Raw genomic sequence first — 24,386 nt, 5'->3', positions numbered from 1 at the left:
TAAATTAATATTTTTATAAATAAACGACGAGAGAGTATATATAAAAGTAGTCATAATCACGTTAATTGATAAGCTAACAAACTAAAATAATTTAGTATATATATATATATATATATATATATATATATATATATATATATATATATATATATATATATATATATATATATTTTATTTTTAATTTTTGCTAAAGGTTAAAAGGCCGAGATAACACCTAAAAATAACTTTAAAAGCAAATTAAGAAAGTATTTTTGAGTTCAAGTAAATGCAATATGATAATCTTAAATCTTCTAAATTTATTTATGTTTTTAATTAAAGTATTATAAGAGGTTCATCCGATTCAACATGTCCATTTGTCACCTTCAAATATAGTCTCATTTGTGGTCTTTAGTTTGAATTTAATTTTAAAATGTACTTCTTCCGTCTAATAATAATTGTCAATATTTAATTTTGTGTTGGTCTATAATGTACGTCCCTCGTAAAAAATAATTTTTTGATAAATTTTTTTCAGGAAATAATTTATATTTTTGCGTAATATTAAACAATTATATCGAGATGTAACTTTAGTTTCTTATGAATTATATCCTGCTAGACATAACTGCAATTGTCAAAGAGCAAAAATTAAAGATTAATTCATTAAAAGAAAAACGTGCAATTTTATGTTAGAAACCCTGTAATCAGGATAGAGTCAACTTGCATTGGAGTTATTTAAATTATAATTCTTTGATAAACTTTTTTAATAATTATATATAATTAAAATTATTCTTTTATGCATATATTATATATAGTATAATAAGCCTTTTTCAATTAATTTATATATTTATTTTATCTTTATTAATAAAATATCAATATAAACATCAAACATCAAAAAAACGATAAGCCGGCAGACATGGTGGTTGACATTGATAAAACTAATGGGGCTTTAACTACTACTGAACAGACATATGTGGTAACCTTAATTATATATTTTATAATATAAAGTATTAATTGCTTTATAATTGGCTCCTGACTTTCTGCTGGTATTTCTAGCTGCCACTTTACATTATATTACTAAATTATAATTATTTGCACTTCTTGAAAAAATATAAAATAATATTCAATGTCACTCTAAGAGTTGTAATAGCTGTTCATTGACAGACATCTGTCTCTTTTTGTGACAATTATTTGATGTTTTTTAATAATTCAAACTTCATATAGTAAAACATTTAATATATATTCGATGTAATTTTATAGATAGAGCCAGTAAAATATAATATTAATATATTTTAATTTTATTTTTGTGAAAATAGAGAAATTGCTTTTAATCGACTTAAAAAATAACGTATTTCTTTATACGATAGTGTATAAATATTGGATTTAACCTAGTTTTACGATTATTTATAAATTAAATTTTGAATCAATAATTTTCGAAGTGCTATGAGCTTAATGATAAGAAAAGAGCTTTTGCATGTTTTTGTATCCTGAATAATATATAACTTTCTTTTCTCACTTTTGATAATAAGTAAATACAAAATATTATATTTTAATAAAATTTATATTTAGTTTAAATAAATATTATGAGAGTAATAGTAATAAAGGTTCATTTGAAAACGAAATACAAATGTGATTTGGGGAGTTTGGGAAGGTGAATTTATGAAATTTAATTTGTCTTATTAATTAATATCCCTTCCATCCATTTTTTAATTATTATATTATTTTTTTAAAAAAAATCAATACAATTAATTTTTAAAATTAAATTAAATTACATTAATTCGATATTTGAAACAAACAATTCAAATATTTAAAAACTGTATAAAAATTATTATAATATGCAATTTTTACATATTAATATATTAAAAAATATATTATAAAATATTAATTTCTCTCCATGTCAAATACTATCCTAAATATATATAAAAAAAAATCATCAAATTTAAATTATAAATCAATCACAACTAAAGGTTCCATATTAAACTCTTTGACTTTGAGAACTAAGAACAAAATATTCTTTAGAGTGACACATGCACTATTTTCATCCCCCCCCCCCCCCCCTCTCTTTTCTTGACCTTTCAAAAAAAAAAATTCCACTATAAATACATATATATTTTCTTTCCTTCAATTCTCACTTTCAAATTTCATAAACCTCTTTAATTACCAAAAAAAAAAAAAAAAACTCCACTATTTCATCAAATATCATAAATACCAAAAATGGCTACTAATTATTTCAAGATTGAAAAAGAAGACAAAGAAGATATTAAACATAGAAAGGCACAATTCTTGATTTACAAATCATTGAAGAAAGCAGATTCTGTTGTGTCTATGAGAAAGAATTCATATTGGTTGAAAATCAAAATTGGGAGGAAATTAAATATGCTGAAAAAAAGCATATTATTTACATTTTCTTCTTCAAGAATTGGATTTTACAAGCAATTTATTTGTCAATTGAAATTTTTGAAGAGTTTGATCGGAGGTAAAGAGACTATTGTTAGTCTTCCACCTGTGTTTACTTCAAGTTCCTTTTGATTACTTTTATCTCGAGCATACGCAATGAAATTAAAAATAATTAAATGAAATTTAAATCACGATATAATTTGATCTACGAATAATGTCAATTATTATCATAAAGGTTGGAATATTAGATGAATCATTATATAGTTAAGAAAAGAAAATAGTTTTAATTTTCCATTTCCATTTTTCATCTTTGTTTTAAGTTTACATATACATTGTACTTATTCACTCTTTGGTGAATAGTAAATCTATTCAATGCAAATGAAGAAATTGACTTATGATTTGTCTTTTCAATATCTATAGTTTCTTTTTGTTTAATTTTTTAATATATGATATATTTTTTTTAATTCGACTGATTTAAGTTTATGCTAAAAATTGATTTTAAAGGAAAATACTTTCAATTAAAAATAAATATATTATTAAAATTCAAACGTGATACTTAAGATTGATGACGTGAATATACCGAAAGACAAATGAATGATTTTGGGTTTGTGATTCTAGTAACTCCATACTTTCTCTATATATATATAAATAATGTTTATGTCGAATTAATTTCATTTTAAAAATTGAAAACAACTCAACTCAAATTTTAAGTTTTTAATATTGAAGACTTTAAAGTCTTGTGATGCACAAATCTTATGACATGTAGGTTACAGATTTTTAAAAATAAATATTTTTTTTCCTTAAACATTATGTTCAGACTTTAGTCAAATAAAATAAAATAAAAGAATATTGTAACATTCCAACCAATGCAAGTGATATTGTTTGTTTTAGGTTTTTACTCACAGAACTTTAAAATGTGTTATTATGACATAATACATATTTATGTATATATTTAGTATATCTATTGGTTTGCTCGTTTTTCCTAAATTTGTCTAGATTTAATAAGACTCTGACCCACTGATTACTATCAATAAGGTCAACACATAAGCGACTCTGATACCATCTATAATGATCCAGCATATTAGTAAGGCATAATACATATATTGAATTCTAAATTTGGTTTTAAATTTTAACTTTGACCTCCAACTTTCATAATGCACAAAATACATTTTAACTATCCAACTTTTAAATAAATAAACACATGAGTCCTACATGACACAATAAACGTACGACACCACGTAGGACAAAAAATGACATGTAGGACATGTGTGTGTATTTGTTCAAATTTATACAAGTTTAAGTGTCTACTTGTGCACACTCAAAGTTGAAGGACAAAAATGTGATTCGAATCTAACTTAAAAGACATTTTTATGTATTATGTCTGTTAGTAATATTGTTTATTCTAGGCCTAGATTCACACAAATTCAAAACATGTTATTAGAATATAGGACCTAATTATTATATACTCACTGTTTCTCTTGTATTTTCTAAATATGAGAATTTGATCCATGATCATGTCGATTTTATACATATTCCTAGATGTTTAAACAAAATACCTCGTAGATTAGCTAGACTTTTTTTCTCGCCATACTGAAATTTCTTTGGTGAAGTTTTTCTCAAGCTAAATTGTACACAGGGATTGGGTCACATTTGAATTATGTAATTTCTTAATATAGTAATACAAAGGAGCTAGTTCTGATGACAATAATATAATTTAAAACTGATGAAGATAGAATTTGTTTCAGTCAGATACAAAATAAATAAATAAATATATAAAGCCTCACGAGGAGAACAAAGTCTCGCATTCCTAGAATTGTTGTGAAATTTGAATAAAAAATCAACTTTTTTTAGGTATAATGATGAAATTGAGCTACAAATTATAGGAATATGATAAGAAAAATAAAATTGGGTGACAAATTGTAAAATTGTGATAACATTTCGAGAAAAATTCAGAAGGAAATAGGAGAAGAGGAACATGAAAAAAGAGAATATGGGGAGGCGGATCAAAAAATATTTTTTAAACTTTATTTTCAAATCAAACACAGCTATTTATTTTTATATTCTATTTTATTTCACGTTAATTTTGGGATGAACAAAAACAGGTGTTAATATGTCGTTATTATAGTTAAACCATTTAAACTTTTCGAAACAAATCTGAGGGAAATTTATATATTTTCCCATAATAATTCGATGAAATATTTACACATTCATTTCTTTAAAAAAGTGTATAAATATAAAAAAAAAATTATTATTTAAATCTTACTTATAAAGTTTTAATATTTTATACTAGTATTTTTATTTTTTATTTTTGGTAAAGAGTACGAAGAAATTGACAAACCCTCCTCTCGTCGCCATTACTGCTAACACCTGTAAGTTCGTCTAAACCCTAAATCCTAATCCAATTTATTTTTTCAAAGTGGATTTTTTTAGAAGCAAAATTCACAAAGTTGAGGTTAGATAACTGTAGAAATGATTTTTGCACAATTTTTTCTACCAAATTTTAGTTATTAGAGCGTAGATTCTGTATATTTTTGGCTTTTTATGGGTGTGATTTTTGTAGGTTGTTCAAAATGGTTGAAACTCTGTTTGAAGATATATTTACAGTCACTCAGAAAGATCCTGATGGAAAAAAATTTGATCGAGGTATGCAAAATCATCATTAGCAATCGAATGAATTTTGAACTGTAAGCTAACGCATAATCTGTAGATATGAATGATTTTAATTGTAATGTTGAATTAGTCATCTACATACTTTTTATGTATGGAAGTGAGTCTCGGAGTAACAGTAAAGTTGTCTCCTTGTAATCTATAGGTTAACAGGTTTGAGCTGTGGAAGTAGTTATAATGCTTGCATTAGATTAGACGGTCTATATCACATCCCTTAAAGTGTGGCCCTTTTTGAACTTTTTATTAATGCAAATCATTTTTTTGATGACTGTGGTTTGGGGTAGTTTGTGTGTACTGATAACTGTCACCTTCTACCCAGAACAAGTAAGAAGTAACTGTGTCCATCAAGGTTAGGACAGATGGGAAGGAATTAGTTGTGCTTGGGTTTGAAACTGAGACCTTTTTCATTGTAATTTTATTTCAAGTGGAAGTGAAAAGATGGCTGTGGTACACTACTTGAATGATAAGTTGGAGGGGATTATCTAAATTGTTTGTTTACTGTAGACCTGGGATGACATTCTCCTCTAGACTAATGCAAGGAGAAATATAATGTAAGAACAAGATGGTGGTGTTTAATAAGAAAAAGAAGAGTATAGTATTCATGTATTGACTGGCAATATTCAGATGAATGTGAATTAAGTATGATCATCTGTAGTGAATTTCGTAGTCTATTCTTATTTGCTGGATGACGTACTTTACAGTGAGAGCTGCCTTTTGAGACAAAGGTATGGACTCTTATGTGACCTTCATTGCAATAGTTCCACTATAGGTGATTCAACTTTACGTTTGTGTAGTTGTACCTTGTAGTTTCTTCCTCGTGAGCAATAAGAGGGCTTAGGAAGGGTCATGGGGTTCATGCAATTTTCTTAGCAAAACCATGTTTAGTTTATTATTGTCACCATGAATTATCAAAGTGCAGCAGCACTTTTTTTGTTGTTGTTGCTGCAAATAGTGTGATCGAATATATCTTGCATTTTGTAGTGAATCGCATTGAAGCACGGAGTGAGCAGTTTGATATGTTCATGCTACTGGATGTAAACACTGAGATATATCCTATGCGCGTTAAGGATAAATTTATGATGGTTTTAGCTTCTACTTTGAACTTGGATGGGACACCAGATACTGGTTATTTCATTCAGGTAATTTGCTGTAGTGGTTTATGTCTCCTAATTGATTTGCAAGTGTTAGCCTGTCTGATTTAATTTTAACTTTGCGATTTGTGTAAAGAAATAAAAATATGGTACTTGAAGCTAACTTGAAGTCTCTGAGATTTTTTCCCACATAGTAGGCCTTACTAGTCAAAATGCATCAGAAAGATTCAGAAAAGGAAACTGAAAACAATATAATCCAGTCAAACTTGAGGGTGTTCAACTTACCATGACGAATCACTTCCGTCAAAGTAAGAAACATCAAGTGCCTTTTGATGACGCGAAAATATATGTACTTCCGTTAAAAAAACTAACTTGCTGTATACAGACATTTCGAATGTACAGTTTTTGTTTTCAAAAGGAAAAAATTATGCGTCTCGAACAAGTGATCCTCTTTTGAGAAATATTTAGGTTTTGTGACCTTGTCTATCTGGAGGTGATTAGAAATGACATGGACCAACACTTGATTACCGAGGACATCACCTTAGATAGGAGGGTGTGGAGGTTGCATATTATGGTAGAAGATTAGCAGGAATGTAGTGTTGTCTTACTTTTTGAGGGGCCGTATTCTTGTAGTGTCTTGATTTTGGTTCCATTCGTTTGTTGTTTATTGTGTTTAAGTTATTGCACTTTCCCTTTTAATACCTACTTTGATATGTTGTACTTGAGACGAGGGTCCTCCAAAAACAACCTTTTTTTCTCCACAAGGTAGGGGTGTGGTTTGCGTACAGTCTACCTTGCAGACCCCACTTGTGGAGTTTCATTGGGTATGTTGTTGTTTTTGACTTTATTTATCTGGAATTGTTTAAAAATCTCATCGCATCTATTATATAGTTCAACTGCTAACTAGAACTAGAAACTATAGAATATATCAACTTTTTTGTGGGGCCTGTTTTCACGTGTCATAGATTTATTTTTGTTTCAAGGAGGTGTGATTCCTTATGATATAGCTTTGTGATGGCTGTTCAATTGGTTTATAAAATAATGGACAGGACAAACAAATTGTGTCTGCCAGTGAAAGGGTATAATCGTTTGGTATTGGCATGTATCCAATCACAAATCAGCACAGAAGGATCCATCTATTGTGCTATTTGGAGGATTCTGAAATGTTTTTTGATCCTTGAACTATTCTTGGATTTCCCTTTCTTTTGAGAAAGACTCAAAGGCTGAGGAACCGGAAATGAATGAAAAGGAGCAGAAAGAGGGAATTTTTTAATCGAATTGTTGATGATTGAGGGACAAATCCAATAAATGGGTTTGTCAGAATAAATGGCAATAACGCACAACTCATGGAGCACCTACTGTTTACATCAAAAAACAAATGGTCCGTCAAATGTATTTACACTGAAGGTGCTCTAAGCCTCTAACATCCATGAGCCTTTAGTGGATATTTTAAAAGTTTTGAGTTCTGCTAGTAATTTCTTTAGTTTGAGATATGTGTCAGTAGAATGAGTCTCTCGTGGGGATTCATATAATTGACCCCAATTAGCTTGGGATTGAGGCGTACTTGTTGCTCTAAAGTATGTTTTTAAGAAGTTACTTTTCATGGAAGTCTTAATATGAAACTTGATGTTTCTTTTTGGAACACATTAATGCTTAAAGATATAAAGCTTGACACAACTGTTAGGCAAATGCTTGTACAGATTTCCTTATTCCTTTTTTGGTTTGCCTTCTCATTCTTGTTCTACTGTGGTGTTTCAAACTCTTAGAAATCCCCATGGTATTTAATGGTGTTGCAACCTGATGACAGGGTAACAAGAAATCACTTGCTGACAAGTTCGAATATGTCATGCATGGTAAGCTATATAGGATCTCAGAGGAAGGTTCCGGGAAGCACGTTAAAGCGTACGTTCGGTTAACTTATCTCATATTCAATTCCATGAACATGGATTTATATTTCTGGATGTTCTTTCCTTTTCATTGGTGCAATACTGTCAATCTGCCACACCTTAGCAGCTTCTTGTTTCAAAAAGTCGGCTTAGATTGACCTTTTTTAGGTGCCCATTTGCTAAGATTAGATCTTAATTTGATTTATATGACTTATTTTCAAGTGTGTCTTTTTTTTTTCTATTGTGTGCATTTGTGAAATATAATTTATTTTCTTGCAACCCTGCTTCGTGAACTTTGCTTTTGAGCCGAGGGTCCATCAGAAACAACCTTTCTACCCCACAAAGGTGAGGTCCGCGTACATCCTACCCTTCCTGGACCCCACTTGTGTGATTACACTAGGTATGGTGTGGTTTATTGTTGCTGTTTATTTTGTGGAATATAGATGTACTTACCTGTACTTGCTTTTTCTCTGTTTTTGTTTTGGGCTTAGTCTGTCGTTTTAGTCTGATGTATATTCTCTTTTAGTTTTAACTTCTAAATATATTGTTTGAGAGTTTTCTATGTTCTGGTTGTTGTGACTACTCGATTTGTTGGTTTCCAATTAGCAAATCATGAGTATTTTACTGATATAACAATGGATTTACTGGTTTTGTCTTCAGAGACATTTTTGTTTCATTTGGAGGACTGCTGATGCAGCTGAGAGGAGATCCATCCATTGCAGCTAAGTTTGAGCTTGATCAGAAGATTTTCCTTCTCATAAGGAAGGTTTGATGTGTATCAAACTCAATTTGAACTTAAAAGGCGACAGACTATATGTGATCGCCTAAGCTATTGGCACGTGATAAATAGCATGGTGGTCTCAGTTACTCAAGAATGTAATTGTGATATATAATAACGGAGACCATGTAACAAGAGCTCCATATATGTTGGAGTGTAGAAACCTAGTGTGTGCAGTTATGATCTTTATCCTGGTAAGCATAAGAAGAGTCTTTCCCTTTTATCAGAAGTTGAAATCGCAGTGTGTGAAAGCTTATTTTTTTGCCTGTTCTTTATTTTGTCTCGCTCTAAGATAGAATGACTCTCTTAGTTACGTTGCGTCTGACTTGAGTTATCATGCTTTTCTCTAACTGTAACAAAGCTTACATATGATTAGGATCGTCCCCTTCATTCTCTGCGATTGACCCCAGCTTGGGTTGGGTTTTGGAAAGCCTGTTCTGACCAAACTACATTATCCTATGAGTTTGTCAATGTAGGGCAACTAATTTGGATGAAATAGAAACATCTCTTTTCCATTTCTATTTACCCTGTTCATATCTTTATTTCGTGTGTTCTTGGGAGGAATTCGATCTCGGAATACCACCTAAATAACTACGGTCAAATAGGTTGGGAAGAAAGTGTCTGAGGTCAGGTCGAGTTTTTGGAAAGCCTGTTCCGACCGAACTACATTATCCTATGAGTTTGTCAATGTAGAGGTAGAGCTATTTATACGCGATTCTTCTTAGATCTTACTTGTAGAATTAAAATCGAGATTGTTTAACAAATATACTAAACATGGAAGTTAATCTTTTCATAAGATATATGAATACATACATGATACATCAAATCATATCAATTTCAAAACATGTATGAATAAACAATGATTTAAGTGATAGATAAATATGTCATTCAATTGAAGAAATTACCAAATATGAAATAACACTTTGGAGATAAATATTTTGGCCAAAAAAAATTATTCCAGATATCTTCGAGATTTATTTTCCAATAGATATATTGGCATATATACGATTGAACATAGAGTTATCCCATTCAATCACAGCTAATTAATGTATATCGTCTCATTAAATCACTTAATTACGATAAATTTTGTATTAACACTCATGAACATACTTCTACTATCATGTTTTTTTGTATAAAATAATATTACGATTAATTATTTATGGATACGATATTTAAAATTGACAAAACTAACCCTTAACAGATCTCCTCAAACTCCTTTGGAGTCTTTTTTCAATCTCTACATTATAGTTTCTGCCTAATTTGTTTGTAAAAAACGTATTTGGTTAAGCTTATGAGTTGGTTAAACTTGCTTATAATTACAATAATTCTAAGTTTATTTACTCGTTTGGTAAATATCATAATGTGTATAAGCTTACTATTGACTGCTTCTTATTTTATACTAGCTCTTAAATTTATAATTTTGATAGAAAAAATTTAAGGGTATTTTAGTCATTCTAACAAAAAAATAACTTATCAACGTTCTTCTATCAAATACATCAACCGTTTATTATCCGTTACAACACTTCTATCTGAATATGTATTTGTTTATTTATAATATCAATTTCGACACTTACAATTAGTTAATCCAAACAGACTCTAAACCAAACTACCCTTAGTTTTTTTCAAAATTAATTAAAACTCTAAAAAAGGGCATGCACTTTATATCGTCCCTAATTTCTTCCATAATGTACGGTTTTTATTTTTTTATAGAATCAATTAAATTTATTTCATTGAATATTTGTGAACTCTTTTTTTTTTTTCACTATAAATATTTCAAACCATTTTCCCAAACTCTCCAAATTACTCATTTCTTTCCAGTATCCTAAAAAGGAAAAAAATGAACACTTGTTTCAATCGACCATATATGTATTCAAAAATTGAAAATGAAGACAAAGAAGATATTAAACATAGAAAAGCACAATTCTTGATTTATAAATCATTAAAGAAAGCAGATTCTATTGTGTCTAAGAGAAAAAAATCATCATATTGGTTGAAAGTGAAATTTTGTAAGTTGAAAATCAAAATTGGGAGGAAATTAAAGAGGTTGTTGAGAAAGAAAATATTTTTTATATTTTCTTCTACTTCTACGAGTAAAGTTTGAAGAGTATCTACTTCTACATTTTATCATGTAGTGTTGTTGGATATCGAAGGAACGATCAATTTAGCATGATCGTGTTGTTATTTTTTTCCTCGCTGCCTTCATGAACTAGTGATATGATCTGCCTACATTGTATCTCCTCATATCTCATTTTATGATGGAATTTCACTAGACATATTGGTGTGTCGTTATCTTCTTTTCTTTCTCATTTGATTTTATTTATTATTTAGTAATTATATTTTATTTCGTACCTTATATTTGTTTTGTTATAGTAGCTTTACTCCATATATATATGCCCCACTATTCTGATCAAATTATTTATGTAGTATTTTATAACGACAATAAATAATACAATCTATTCGATATTTTCTTTTTAAAAAGTTGAGGTGCTTGAAAATTATGAACGCCTTCTAACCCAATTTATGTAACACTTTTTATTTTTCAAGAGTCAAACAGTTTAATTTTGACAAAAAATTTGTGCGCGCGAAATCTTCAAATTTTTAAAATGAAATTTATATACTATAAATTACGTTAAAATTACTATAAATCACAATGATTGACAATTCAAAATAATTAAAAGATATATATAAAAAAAACACAGTCGAAGATAAACTTGTTTGGATCTCAAAATCCAAAAAGTTTCAACAAGTTTCACATAAATTGGGACTGAGAAAATATTGTTTTATGCCAAGTAGAATGTGAAAAATTAGCATTATGTTAAAAAGAACATTATTATGCAAACTTGAAAACCAACTCATAGAAACCTGCCTTAATGTGCATTTGTTAAAAATGCTTCATTAGGATTTCCAAATCATAAAATGGCATAAGTTTTTGTCAACTGAAAATATTTACATGAAAAGTATACCTACTTTCTAATTATTTACAATTCTTATTACCAAAACATGCAAGAACATAGTAAATTTTTTTGTCACAGAACTGATCTTGGAATCAACTTACTGATTTTCCTGCATTTGTACATTTTGAACTTTTGATGTCAATGAGACATCTTCAGACACTTTCCTTTCTGGTCAAGATTTTACGCTTCGACGAAATACTGCTAGTAAGGAAGAATGGCAGCATTATATATACAGCAGACTTCTAGTATCATCGAGGCCGCCAGCAGAAGGTATGACCATATATTTAATCCTCTAAAACCTGACGAATGAACGAGAAATCAGTGTCAATGAACAGCCCTAAGAAATGAGTAGAATAGAAACAACTTAAGATGGTGTTAGTGTAATCCCACAAGTGAGGTCTGAGGAGGATGGTGTGTACTGTGTACGCGGTCTTACGTCTACATTAAGAAGGTAAAAACTACAAATGTGTAAGTAAATATTCTTACTTATTTGCCCCGATGCTACAGCAGGAAGTGCAGGAATCCTCACAGCTGCAAAAGTAGGAAGTTCCGATATACATCAGTGACCAGTCATATAAGAAGAAAACGTTTTGCAAAGTGAACATAATAAGAAGGAATATGTTCAACATACACTTCTTGCATGATGAAGCTGGTAACTGAGACATAGATGGCCAAGGAGCCGGAATGTTGTCATTTAAGTCGCATACAAAGCTGATCCCCACAGTTTTGTCCAGTATTGCATCCGATGGTAAACTAGACAAAAGACACCCCGAAACTATTCCAACAGAAAGAACAACAAATAATTATTAACTACTATAACAACGATAACAACTAGGCCTCAATCTCAAACTACGCGAGGAAATTTTTATTTAGTGCTGTAAGAATTTTAGATAAGAAAGAAAGGATGATGCAGGTAAAGATATGTCATAGAGTTGTTGTCAAGGCAGCTAATCTCGCAACGGCAATGAACATGTACTTCCTCCGTTTCATTTTCAATTAGTTTGACTGATTTTGACCTGGCATAGAGTTTAAGAAAGTAAAAAATACTTTTGAATCTTGTAATCTTAAACTAAAGATATGAAATGCTCTTTAATCTTGTGCTAAATATGTCAATTGTCATGTGGAAAGATAGAATTAAAGGGTTGCCAAACAAAGAAAGAGGCATCTCTTTGAACAGAAAAAAAAAAGGGAAAAGTAAGACTACCCGTTACCAATTTCAAAGAAAAACAAAAAGTATAGACAAACAAATTGAAATAATTGGAGTAATAATATGTATTTAACGAGTAAATACACAGTTCTCTTCTCATAAGAGTTCACACTTCACTAGCCGAGGTTCAAAGATATCCAATTTAATTCAATCAATAGTTCTTCTGTACAGCTAACATTAATTCGGACGCTCTTTTTACCGAAAAGTTCTATTAGTCTTAATGTTCTTAGAGTTCATAATTAGTCATATCAATCAAAGCATCTCGATCAAAATCTTCCAAGGTACCCTAATCGAAAATTTTAATATCTCATATTGGGAGTATTAATTGTCCAAGAAAGTAACAAGATGTGATAACTAAGAAACAAAACAACAAAGTAAACACGTAAAGTAGGTTTATTACCTTCTGATGTAACTGGTGTAGTGTAGTCATTTGAAGATAACCAGATGCCACAAACATGACAAGATCAAAATTAATGTCAGTTCAAGGTATTTGTATGCGGTAAAATGCACCAAAGAGCATTCAAATAAAAACTGACCTTGTACGGAGAAATCCTTGAGGCTAATGTGACAGAGATTGTAGACATTTTTGCTAACATTGTCTTTCTGTAGCTTAAGCCCAAGCGAGGCAGCACAATCCAAAGCTTGCAAGTTGGTGACAAAGCTCTGCCTCTGTAAGTGAGACACATACCTCTCGACAGTATTACAGCATCTTGTTTGATTATTCATCCCATCTCCACAAGCCTTTGTAATATTTTTCATGTTAGGAAAAACCAAAGGGCACACTAAGGGGATGAAGAAACACATTAGTAGATTTATAATAATATGGAAATGCAAAGATAGAAGGTGAGAATGGAAGCTAGATTTTAATTTCTGCAGCAAAAATTGTGGTAACTTTGTAGAGCCAGAAGCATTGAGGATGATCGAATAACCAAGACTATGTTTGGTTTTGGGCAATAAGTGGAATTATAACATTAAAAGAAAACGTACTTCATCTTTACTTCTGTATTTTTCTTTTAGCTCTCTGATGTTCGTTACTCAAGCCGATGGTTTTCCGAAACAACCTCTCTACCTTCTCAATGTAGTGGTAAGGTCAGTTTATATATACACTACACTCCCCAGACCCCGCTTATGGGACTACATTGGGTTTGTTGTTGTTGGTAGCTTCACCAGGTCATGAAACAAAAGAGAGCAAGAATACATTTTGGAACTGCTCCTAGTAATGATTGGGGGGGAGGGGGGGATGAGCCCTTAGCCAAGGGGAAGTACTCAATCAACCATCTAATCCTTTCCTTTTCCTTCCAAGAACAAAATCTTTTTAACATTATTGATCAACACTAGCTAATAAGATGTATCACAATGAAATTTATTAGCAACTAGTGTAGTAGGATATATATATATGATGTGCTTATCAGAGATCACTTCCATTATTTAACCATATAAAGCTTGAGAAACACATTTGCCCCAAAGGAGCTCAAATCTAAAGGGTTAAAGACAGAAAAGCTCAACAAGTTCATTTTTAACCTTCATGTGTACACATTTTATTTGGGATGCCCGTAACTATTCATTTCCATATCCATGTCTACACTTCATGGAATGAAGGCTTTTAAATTATCAATTTTAAGCACATATCTAGCAGTCTACACTTCATGGGATGAAGGCTTTTAAATTATCAATTTTAAGCACATATCTAGCAAATAACTATGCAATGAGAAATCCAAGGTTGTTATGGAATAGAATTTGTATGAACTTATCACCTTTATTGTTTTTGCAATTATAAAGTCCTCTAAGAACATGTTTTGCTCCAGCAGGTTCAAGTTTATTTGCCAGCCATCTTTGTACAATCCTTTTACAGTCGTTAACTCTAGTTGTGTGATCAGACAGCACATGAGGGCCACCCATCCTTGAAATATCATATGCTTTAAGTGCAAGTTTTTTAGCAGCTTCTGTTATAGCATTTCCACAAGTTTCCTCACAACATTCATTCACAAGATCGATCTTGCCACAGGCAGCAAGTAGGCTAGAGGAGTCCACAGTGCTCTCAAACTCATGAACATCTTTGACTGGGCAAGAACCTTCAGTAAGGTTTTCCGGATGGAGAGAGCATATCTTCTGCAGAGTATCATTGGCACCCTGACTGACCAGGAGTTGCTGAAAATCTGAAAGGCAGTGCTTTGCGAGAGTCCCATTTAAAGCAAGCATATTTGAATGTTTACTAGACTGCCCAATAAGAATAACAAGAGTTGTTTCTAGTTGAGGGCAACAGATGACATTAGCCAGATACTCTGCAAATGGAGCTACACAATCTATTGATGTCACGGCCATCATACTTTTCACAGCATCAAAGTTCAGCGTACACAGTCCTGGAGAGGGTGAAAGGAAAAGTAAGAGAATACGGGGGATATTGAAAACCTTAGGTCTTTCTGAGGTCTATTTCTTCTCTAAGTCTACGTTGCTATATATTTTGTTTTATGATTGGTGGTGTGTAGGACAGCTTACACACAACTCGACTATTTTATTGGGTACCTCCTACCTCCCACCACCACAAGTACCGAAAACTCTGCCCCGCCAATCCTTAGGCAGATGGAAAGAACTAACCTAGTGTTTTTTGTCTCCACTAAGATTTGAAGTCATGTATCCAATCTATGCTGCTTTATGTTTCGACCTTGGCATTTTTGACTCTTAGGATACAGTTCTTGCTTAGTTGTTAGGAGTTTGACATAAGTAGTTTCTGAAATAAAACAGATAACATAGGTATGCAAGTAAGAGTTTAGTTAGCTTATGAAAGCAAACTAAATCAGATTGTTATACTGTTATATCCCAGGCAGTGCTTTATAAAAATATATTGGCATACTGCTCGATGGCCCAATGCACTAACCTCCCGCTATGGGGCCGTACCACCAAGGACTATTGTACACAGCCTTACCTTGCATTTCTGCAAGAGGCTGCTTCATAGCTCGAACCCATAACCTCCTGATCACATGGAAGCAACTTTACCAGTTATGCCGAGGCTCTCCTTTCAGACTGTTCCAGATCAGGAAAAAATTATATTGGCAGACTGTTGCATGTATACATTTAATTACTCCAAGTTGCTCCAAAATTGGAAGGTTCATATAAATTAAAACTTATTCGACACTAAGGACCAAGAGCTTTAATGTAATTAGTTTCTGAAACAAACCAGATAGTCTAAGTGAAGTGCTGTTTGTGAAAGGTGCCAATGGAGAAGGTGCACGAAGGGGGAGAAGGGGTTGTGGAGCAGCAGTTGGTAACGTCTCTAGCAAAAGGGTATCCTCCTTTATGTCCATGATTAGAGAGCTTCTTAAATGATTTAGTGAGCTGCAACTGGATTCCTGGAGGCCTGTAAAAGTAGCAAATCCATCATAAATTTGAAATAGCACTGGATCCAAATGAATTACCAGCAAATGCACATAGATAGAAATATATGGGACGGTGAAAGCATCATAGGTGAATGTACCAAGATAGAAATAATTCATGAATGCACATGAATAATTCAACCAGAAACCACTAAAACCAGCAGATTATGTAGTCAGTAAAAGAAGAAAGGTTACAGCAAGCAATCACTTTCTGCTGAATCTGTTATTCTTACAATAACTTGTATTTATGAAGTTAATGAACAGAAACAGAAACAAGATAGCAGAAAAAATTTAAAATAGAAGAATTAATCCGAGTCCACAGAAACTACTGTGTGTCCTTAAGAAATTTAATCCCCTCACTGTACCCAAGGTTATGGATTAATTTCTCCCAAGATAAAACGGATTAAACCTGTTAAAGAAATAGCGGTACCTCAAACTTCTTTAACTTCAACGAACTAAAGAACAGCAACAAGTCACACAGACTCAGTCGATCGACACTTTGATTTTATTTGAGAGAAAAATAAATGCAGAGAAAGAAAAAATTTTCAGTTATTAAAAAATCAAAAATTGACTTCCTTTTATAGCCATTTTCAGCAAGGAACATGTCTGTTCAGTGAAATCTGTTCAGACCCATTTTATCCAGAAAGTTGCGTCTTTTGAAAAAAAATAACAACTTTTCGAAAAATTGTGTCTGTTAGGAAAATAACTACTTTTTGGAAAGTAACGACTTTTCGAAAAGTAACGACTTTTCGGAAAGAGTAACAACTTTTCGGAATGTTACCGTTACCTGCAAATTTATAAGAAATGACTTTTCACTTGCACTTTGCAAATGACTTTTCATTTTTTCTCCAAAGTAGTTCCATCACTTTTGATATTTTCTCTTTTCTTTTCCCATTCACACTTGCTAAAACCCAACAATCCCCCACATGAATGGGGAAGGCTATTGTTAAAACATATGCATGAAAAAACTTGTGTGTCTTGTAGGTAAAGGTTAATCGCATCTGGATAAGTAGGTTTCCCTTTAAACTTTCCGTAGTGAACATATATCGGATATACTCGGTCAATCGGTAGATTTGATATCTTTGAACCGTCGAGCTTTGGTGTATACCTAGACAACATATGTCACACAATCAACCCTTGAACTGTTCTTAGTTCTCATTGTTTTGTTCGTTTCAGCCATGAACACATCTTGGATAGTAAGTGCTTAAAGAACTGGCCTTACCGGATTCTCCTTGAAGCGGCTTACACTTCACACTTACATAGGTGATTTCTAAATGTGTTATCCCATAAATACACCATTTGATATTCCTTGTATCAAACTTAGAAACCATTAAAAAGTCCTTATGTCTTTATCCTAGTTACTAAACATTGTCTCATCATGAGAATGGACCATAAAATAATAATAATATTTTATTTTATTTTTCCTTTGACAATGTTGAACCGTCATCAATGACTTTGTTTTATCTCCTTGAACCTAGATCTTGGGATCTCCAGTCTTCTAGGTAGAGTTACCGCCACGATGACTTGTTCTCGGCCATAGTCCCATTCCCGTCGATGATTTCTCAACTCCCTCTCTATTTAGGCCTTTTGTAAGTGGATCCGACACATTATCTTTTGACTTCACATAGTCAATTGTGATAATTCCACTAGAGAGTAGTTGTCTCACAGAGTTATGTCTTCGTCTTATGTGACGAGACTTGCCGTTATACATAATGCTTCCAGCCCTTCCTATTGCAGCTTGACTATCACAATGTATGCATATAGGGGCCATTGGTTTGGGCCAAAATGGAATATCTTCTAAGAAATTCCGGAGCCATTCAGCTTCTTCACCTACCTTGTCTAAAGCAATGAATTCGGACTCCATTGTAGAGCGAGCTATACATGTTTGTTTGGATGATTTCTAAGATATTGCTCCTGCGCCAATAGTAAAAACGTATCCACTTGTGGATTTTGTTTCAGTTGACCCAGTAATCCAATTTGCATCACTATATCCTTCAAGAACGGCTGGATATCTGTTGTAATGTAAAGCATAGTTTTGAGTGTCATCTAAGTATCCCAAAACTCTCTTCATTGCTAACCAATGATTATGATTAGGATTACTTGTGTATCGACTCAGTTTACTGATAGCGCAAGCTATGTCTGGTCGTGTACAATTCATGACATACATTAAGCTTCCCAATACGCTAGCATAGTCCAATTGAGACTGACTTTCGCCTTTATTCTTTGCAAGATGAAGATTTACATCAATTGGAGTCTTTGCCCTTTTAAAATTCAAAAATTTGAATTTTTCAAGTATCTTTTGAATATAATGAGTTTGAGACAATGCTAGACCGTTAGGAGTTTTAAGAATTTTAATTCCTAATATCACATCAGCAACTCCTAAATCTTTCATATCAAACTTACTAGCAAGCATACGCTTTGTAGCTTTTATATTAACAATGTCTTTGCTCATTATAAGCATATCATCTACATATAGGCATAAAATAACTTCCTGGTTTGGAGTATCTTTAATGTAAACACATTTATCACATTCATTGATCTTAAATCCATTTGCCAACATGGTTTGATCAAACTTTGCATGCCATTGTTTTGGTGCTTGTTTTAGCCCATAAAGTGACTTAATAAGTTTGCACACTTTCTTTTCTTTACCAGGAACTACAAAATCTTCAGGTTGTTCTATGTAAATTTCCTCTTCAAGCTCTCCATTTAAGAAGGTTGTTTTCACATCCATTAGATGAATTTCAAGACCGTATACTGCAGCTAGTGCAATTAACATCCGAATTGATGTAATCCTAGTCACTGGCGAATATGTGTCAAAATAATCAAGACCTTCTTTTTGTCTAAAACCTTTGACAACAAGTCTTGCTTTATATTTGTCAATAGTTCCATCGTCTTTCATCTTCCTTTTAAAGATCCATTTTGAACCCAACGGTTTGTTCCCTGGAGGAAGATCAACCAACTCCCAAGTATGATTGCTTAAGATTGATTCAATTTCACTATTAACAGCCTCCTTCCAAGAGGTTGAGTCGCTAGACAACATTGCTTCCTTGAATGTTTGAGGCTCACTTTCAAGAAGAAATGTTACAAAATCTGATCCAAATGAAGTAGATGTCTTTTGACGTTTACTGCGTCTTGGACTTTCTTCATTTTGTTCATTCTCTTTTGGTTCTTCTCTGGGTTGTTTAGATCCCCCACTAGATGACTCAAGTCTAGTTTTATACGGATATATATGTTCAAAAAATTCAGCACTATCTGATTCCATTACCGTATTATCATGAATATCCGGATGTTCTGACTTATGAACCAAAAAACGACATGCCTTACTATTTGTGGCATGTCCAATGAATACACAATCCACAGTCTTAGGTCCTATTTTTACCCTCTTAGGTATAGGAACTTGGACTTTGGCTAGACACCCCCACACTTTGAAATATTTCAAATTGGGTTTTCTACCTTTCCATTTCTCATATGGAATTACATTTGTCTTTGAGTGAGGCACTCTATTAAGTATCTGATTTGCTGTAAGGATAGCTTCCCCCCACAAGTTCTGTGGTAAACCTGAACTTATAAGTAATGCATTCATCATTTCTTTTAAAGTTCGATTTTTTCTTTCTGCAATTCCATTAGACTGAGGAGTATAGGGAGCAGTAGTTTGATGGATTATTCCATTTTCTAAACATATTTCTGCAAATGGAGATTCATATTCTCCACCTCTATCACTTCTGATCATTTTGATCTTTTTATCTAACTGATTTTCAACTTCAGTTTTATATTGCCTAAATGCATCTATTGCTTCATCCTTACTATTTAGCAAATAGACATAACAATATCTAGTGCAATCGTCAATAAAAGTTATGAAATACTTTTTCCCACCACGTGATGGTGTTGACTTCATGTCACAAATATCAGATCAATTCTAAAGGATTTGAATTCCTTTCAACAGATTTATAAGAATGCTTAGCATACTTAGATTCAACACAAATTTGACATTTTGATTTATTGCACTCAAATTTTGGCAAAATATTTAAGTTAATCAGTTTTCGCAAGGTTTTGTTATTAACGTGTCCCAAACGTTCATGCCATAAACATTTAGACTCAAGCAAGTAAGAAGAAGCAAAATCTTTATTCATATCAACTGCAATTACATTGAGTTTGAAAAGGCCATCACTAAAGTAGCCTTTTCCTACATACATATCATTTTTGCTTACTACTACTTTATCAGAAACAAATACACATTTAAATCCATTCTTGGTCAGAACTGGAATTGAAACTGAATTTTTTCTCAATTCTGGAACATATGAGACCCTATTCAAAGTCACCACCTTGCCTGATGTCATCTTTAATAGGACTTTGCCAGTTCCTTCCACTTTTGCAACAGCGGAGTTTGCCATAAACAATTTTTCATTTGTAAGTGCTGGAGTATATGATGAAAATAATTCTTTGTTGGCACAAACATGGCATGAGGCACCAGAATCTATCCACCATTCTCTTGGATTTCCAACCAAGTTACATTCTGAAAGCATTGCACAAAGATCGTCCATTTCTCCTTTGGATTCAGCCAAGTTTGCTTGATCCTTCTTTTTCTTGTCCTTCTTAGGACCCCGGCATTCATTAGCCCTATGACCATGTTTACCACAATTAAAGCAGTTTCCATTGAATTTCTTCTTAGGAGGATTGCTTTTTGGACCAGATGTTTTCTTTCTTTTCTTTAATTTTGTGGAATCTTCTTCAACAAAATTTACTCCAGATATTGCTGAATTACCACGTGACCTCTTTTCTGCAGCCTTATTATCCTCTTCGATTCTCAACCTTACTATGAGATCTTCAACAGTCATCTCCTTGCGTTTGTGTTTCAAGTAGTTTTTAAAGTCCTTCCACAATGGAGGTAACTTTTCAATAATTGCAGCTACTTGAAAAGCATCATTCACAATTAATCCTTCAGCAAGGAGATCATGGATTATGACCTGCAATTCTTGAACTTGGATGACGACAGTCTTACTGTCTATCATCTTAAAGTCCAGAAATTTTGCCACAATGAATTTCTTCATTCCGGCATCTTCTGTTTTGTACTTCTTTTCTAAAGCATCCCAGAGTTCTTTTGAGGTTTTTGCATTGCTGTACACATTGTACAGATCATCTTGCAGACCACTCAAAATATAATTTTTACACAAAAAATCTAAGTGTGTCCATGCTTCTGTTACCAAGAATCGTTCATCAGCCGGAGTTTCATCTGATATAACAGGAACATTCTCATTGATGAACTTCTGCAGACTCAACGTAGTGAGATAGAAGAACATCTTTTGCTGCCATCTCTTAAAGTCGACTCCAGAAAACTTTGCAGGTTTCTCAGCCGGTGCTAAGGCAGCATTTGAACGATTATGTGCAACCGTTGTTGTTGCAGCACTTACTGTTCCAACATTTGTTTGACTTGAATTAGTCATTTTTTTCTGTCACAAATGGCAGATAAATTAAGTATTTAAAATACTAACAGTAAAGAACAAATCTTTACACAAACTGTTTCTGATTTAACGATAAAGTTTTTATGTTCTTTTAATCGTTAATCGAATGAATTTTAAAAATTCAAGCAGAGTAGAAAACCATAAAGGTTTTAATCTCCAGAAACCTCAAATACAAAAACTGTTAAATTTCTTAAGATTGTTATTCTTACAATAACTTGTATTTATGAAGTTAATGAACAGAAACAGAAACAAGATAGCTGAAAAAATTTAAAATAGAAGAATTAATCCGAGTCCACAGAAACACTGTGTGTCCTTAAGAAATTTAATCCCCTCACTGTACCCAAGGTTATGGATTAATTTCTCCCAAGATAAAACGGATTAAACCTGTTAAAGAAATAGCGGTACCTCAAACTTCTTTAACTTCAACGAACTAAAGAACAGCAACAAGTCACACAGACTCAGTCGATCGACACTTTGATTTTATTTTAGAGAAAAATAAATGCAGAGAAAGAAAAAAATTTCAGTTATTAAAAAATCAAAAATTGACTTCCTTTTATAGCCATTTTCAGCAAGGAACATGTCTGTTCAGTGAAATCTGTTCAGACCCATTTTATCCAGAAAGTTGTGTCTTTTGAAAAAAAAATAACAACTTTTCGAAAAATTGTGTCTGTTAGGAAAATAACTACTTTTTGGAAAGTAACGACTTTTCGAAAAGTAACGACTTTTCGGAAAGAGTAACAACTTTTCGGAATGTTACCGTTACCTGCAAATTTATAAGAAATGACTTTTCATTTGCACTTTGCAAATGACTTTTCATTTTCTCTCCAAAGTAGTTCCCTCACTTTTGATATTTTCTCTTTTCTTTTCCCATTCACACTTGCTAAAACCCAATAGAATCATCATTCCTCGTCTGTGGAAGACCCCGTGTTGAGATTTCAAAGATTGAAACTTGTATATCCAGAGAAATCCAATATCATTGTAGCTGGATTTTCTCCTTGATTCATTCAGTTTGGGTCAAATCTATATTTACCCACAGAAACACTATGTGACACTTCATTAAGTATTAGCTCAGGAAACCATTTCATAGCTTGTAAAAACTATACATTGCTCTGCGCTTCTTTATACCACTCCATATTCAGAGTTAAATCACGAATTCCCACGGATACATTTCCCTTCCCTAATATCCAAAGCAATCCACAACAGTACAACTGATTCCACCAGCAGGAGATGCAAGGGAAAGAGAACATCACTCAAATAAGGTCTTGGAGCAGAAATAGTTTGTCCAGATAATGCAGAGGCTAAAATAAGATTAACATAATGCAAAACTACTAGACTTTGTAAGATTAGGTCTTTGGTCTAACTCACACCCCAAAAGTTAGCTCAAACGGAGGAGGCTTGCCAAGCCTTTACAGGGAGATCACCCCATCTCATTAAGCATCAATGCGGAACTTTTTCATTCTTCAACAGACTCTAACAAAATGCATTTTCGTAACCCTCGACTGTCCCATCTCAATTCCAACTTAAATGATCCTACCAACAGTTTCAATTACTCATTCACACTAAATTTTCTAATGCACATATGTTTTTCACAGACAACTATTTGAAACTAATTTACTGCTTGCCTCCAAAACTTAGTAAAGGAGCTCAACTCATACCCTAAGCATAGACTAAAGTAACATGCATATCACGATCATCTTTAAGACCTACATATCCAGCCGCAGATAGAAGATGCATTGTGCTAGCAATTCCAGATACTTTAAGCCACCACTAGATCACCAATTTCCCCAAACACCAGCTTAAAGCATGAATCTTTATCACACCCAGCTGGAATTTTCAGCAAAATTTGGTAAATTTCAAGAATGTATTCACAAATCATCCAAGAAATAATCAAACTAACCAAGATACAGAGCACAGAAAATAAACAAGGGGATTCATACTTACAAAGAAAGAGTATAAATACAACCAGAAGAAGGTGAAGTCTGAAACTTTCACTGACCCCTCCTCTCATCTCTACCTTCCTTTTCTTCAAGACCCAAAGTAGAAAGGAAACAGCAAATGCAAGAAACCCCAAAAGGGTTGAACTTTAGCAGCAAATCTTGGACTTTTTTTTCAGCAATGTGAGAAAAAGGAAACCTGAAATTAGAAGAAAGAGCAGTGGGAAGTAAAAGTTGAGGCAGCCATTAATGAGGTGCTCTTAAGTGGGTGGGGGTAAGATGCAGTAATGAAGAATAAGCTGTGTATGAATTAGCATAACACCCCACACTAAGATAATGAAATAATTGGGCTCCCGTAGAACCATAAATACTTGTTCATTTTTAAAAAAAAATTTAAAAATTTAGACAAATTTTAATATGAATATTAAAATCGAATAAAAAATGGTTGCACTCTTTGGAAAATGTTAAATCCATCAAAAGTCATGTTCCAAATGATACATTTTTAGCGCATGACATACTTTTTTTATTTTTGTTTTTTAATTATTATTTAATTTTTTTGTAAAATTTTGAAACTCGATTTATTTTAATTTAGGTGATAAATTTAAGGAGTAAAATTACGAGGTTGTTATTGGAGCACTTTATTATAATAAAAATTATATCGTATATAAG

The 24,386-nt window shown here is 32.5% G+C and overlaps 2 protein-coding genes across 5 annotated transcripts; one reads left to right on the top strand and one right to left on the bottom strand.

Annotated features, from left to right (window-relative positions):
• Nucleotides 1–4,449: 4,449 nt before the first annotated feature.
• Nucleotides 4,450–9,062, top strand: LOC101254169 (DNA-directed RNA polymerases II and V subunit 8A). Of its 2 annotated transcripts, none has more exons than XM_004234430.5 (5): nucleotides 4,450–4,739; nucleotides 4,931–5,013; nucleotides 6,019–6,176; nucleotides 7,936–8,030; nucleotides 8,675–9,062. In XM_004234430.5, exons 2-5 carry the CDS (start codon nucleotides 4,941–4,943, stop codon nucleotides 8,784–8,786), a joined length of 438 nt encoding a protein of 145 aa, XP_004234478.1. In that variant the 5' UTR covers nucleotides 4,450–4,739; nucleotides 4,931–4,940; the 3' UTR covers nucleotides 8,787–9,062. The 2 variants fall into 2 exon arrangements, with proteins under 2 accessions (XP_004234478.1, XP_004234479.1); XM_004234431.5 differs by having other exon boundaries at nucleotides 4,710–4,822.
• A 2,607-nt stretch (nucleotides 9,063–11,669) lies between these two features.
• Nucleotides 11,670–24,061, bottom strand: LOC101253865 (uncharacterized GPI-anchored protein At1g61900). 3 transcript variants are annotated; one of them, XM_004234429.5, is made up of 8 exons: nucleotides 23,725–24,060; nucleotides 16,129–16,308; nucleotides 14,708–15,313; nucleotides 13,490–13,735; nucleotides 13,354–13,365; nucleotides 12,378–12,521; nucleotides 12,233–12,277; nucleotides 11,670–12,045 (listed from the first exon to the last, which is right to left on the bottom strand). In XM_004234429.5, the coding sequence occupies exons 1-8, from the start codon at nucleotides 23,789–23,791 to the stop codon at nucleotides 11,948–11,950; spliced, it is 1,398 nt and encodes a 465-aa protein (XP_004234477.1). In that variant the 5' UTR covers nucleotides 23,792–24,060; the 3' UTR covers nucleotides 11,670–11,947. The 3 variants fall into 3 exon arrangements, with proteins under 3 accessions (XP_004234477.1, XP_069152360.1, XP_010317663.1); XM_069296259.1 differs by lacking the exon at nucleotides 13,354–13,365; XM_010319361.4 differs by lacking the exons at nucleotides 11,670–12,045; nucleotides 12,233–12,277 and having other exon boundaries at nucleotides 12,481–12,762; nucleotides 23,725–24,061.
• Between the last annotated feature and the right edge of the window lie 325 nt (nucleotides 24,062–24,386).

Source organism: Solanum lycopersicum, chromosome 3, assembly GCF_036512215.1.
Source record: "Solanum lycopersicum chromosome 3, SLM_r2.1".
NCBI classification, from domain to species: Eukaryota; Viridiplantae; Streptophyta; class Magnoliopsida; order Solanales; family Solanaceae; genus Solanum; species Solanum lycopersicum.
Note: the sequence above shows the minus strand (reverse complement) of the source record. Positions and strands in the feature narration are given on the sequence as shown.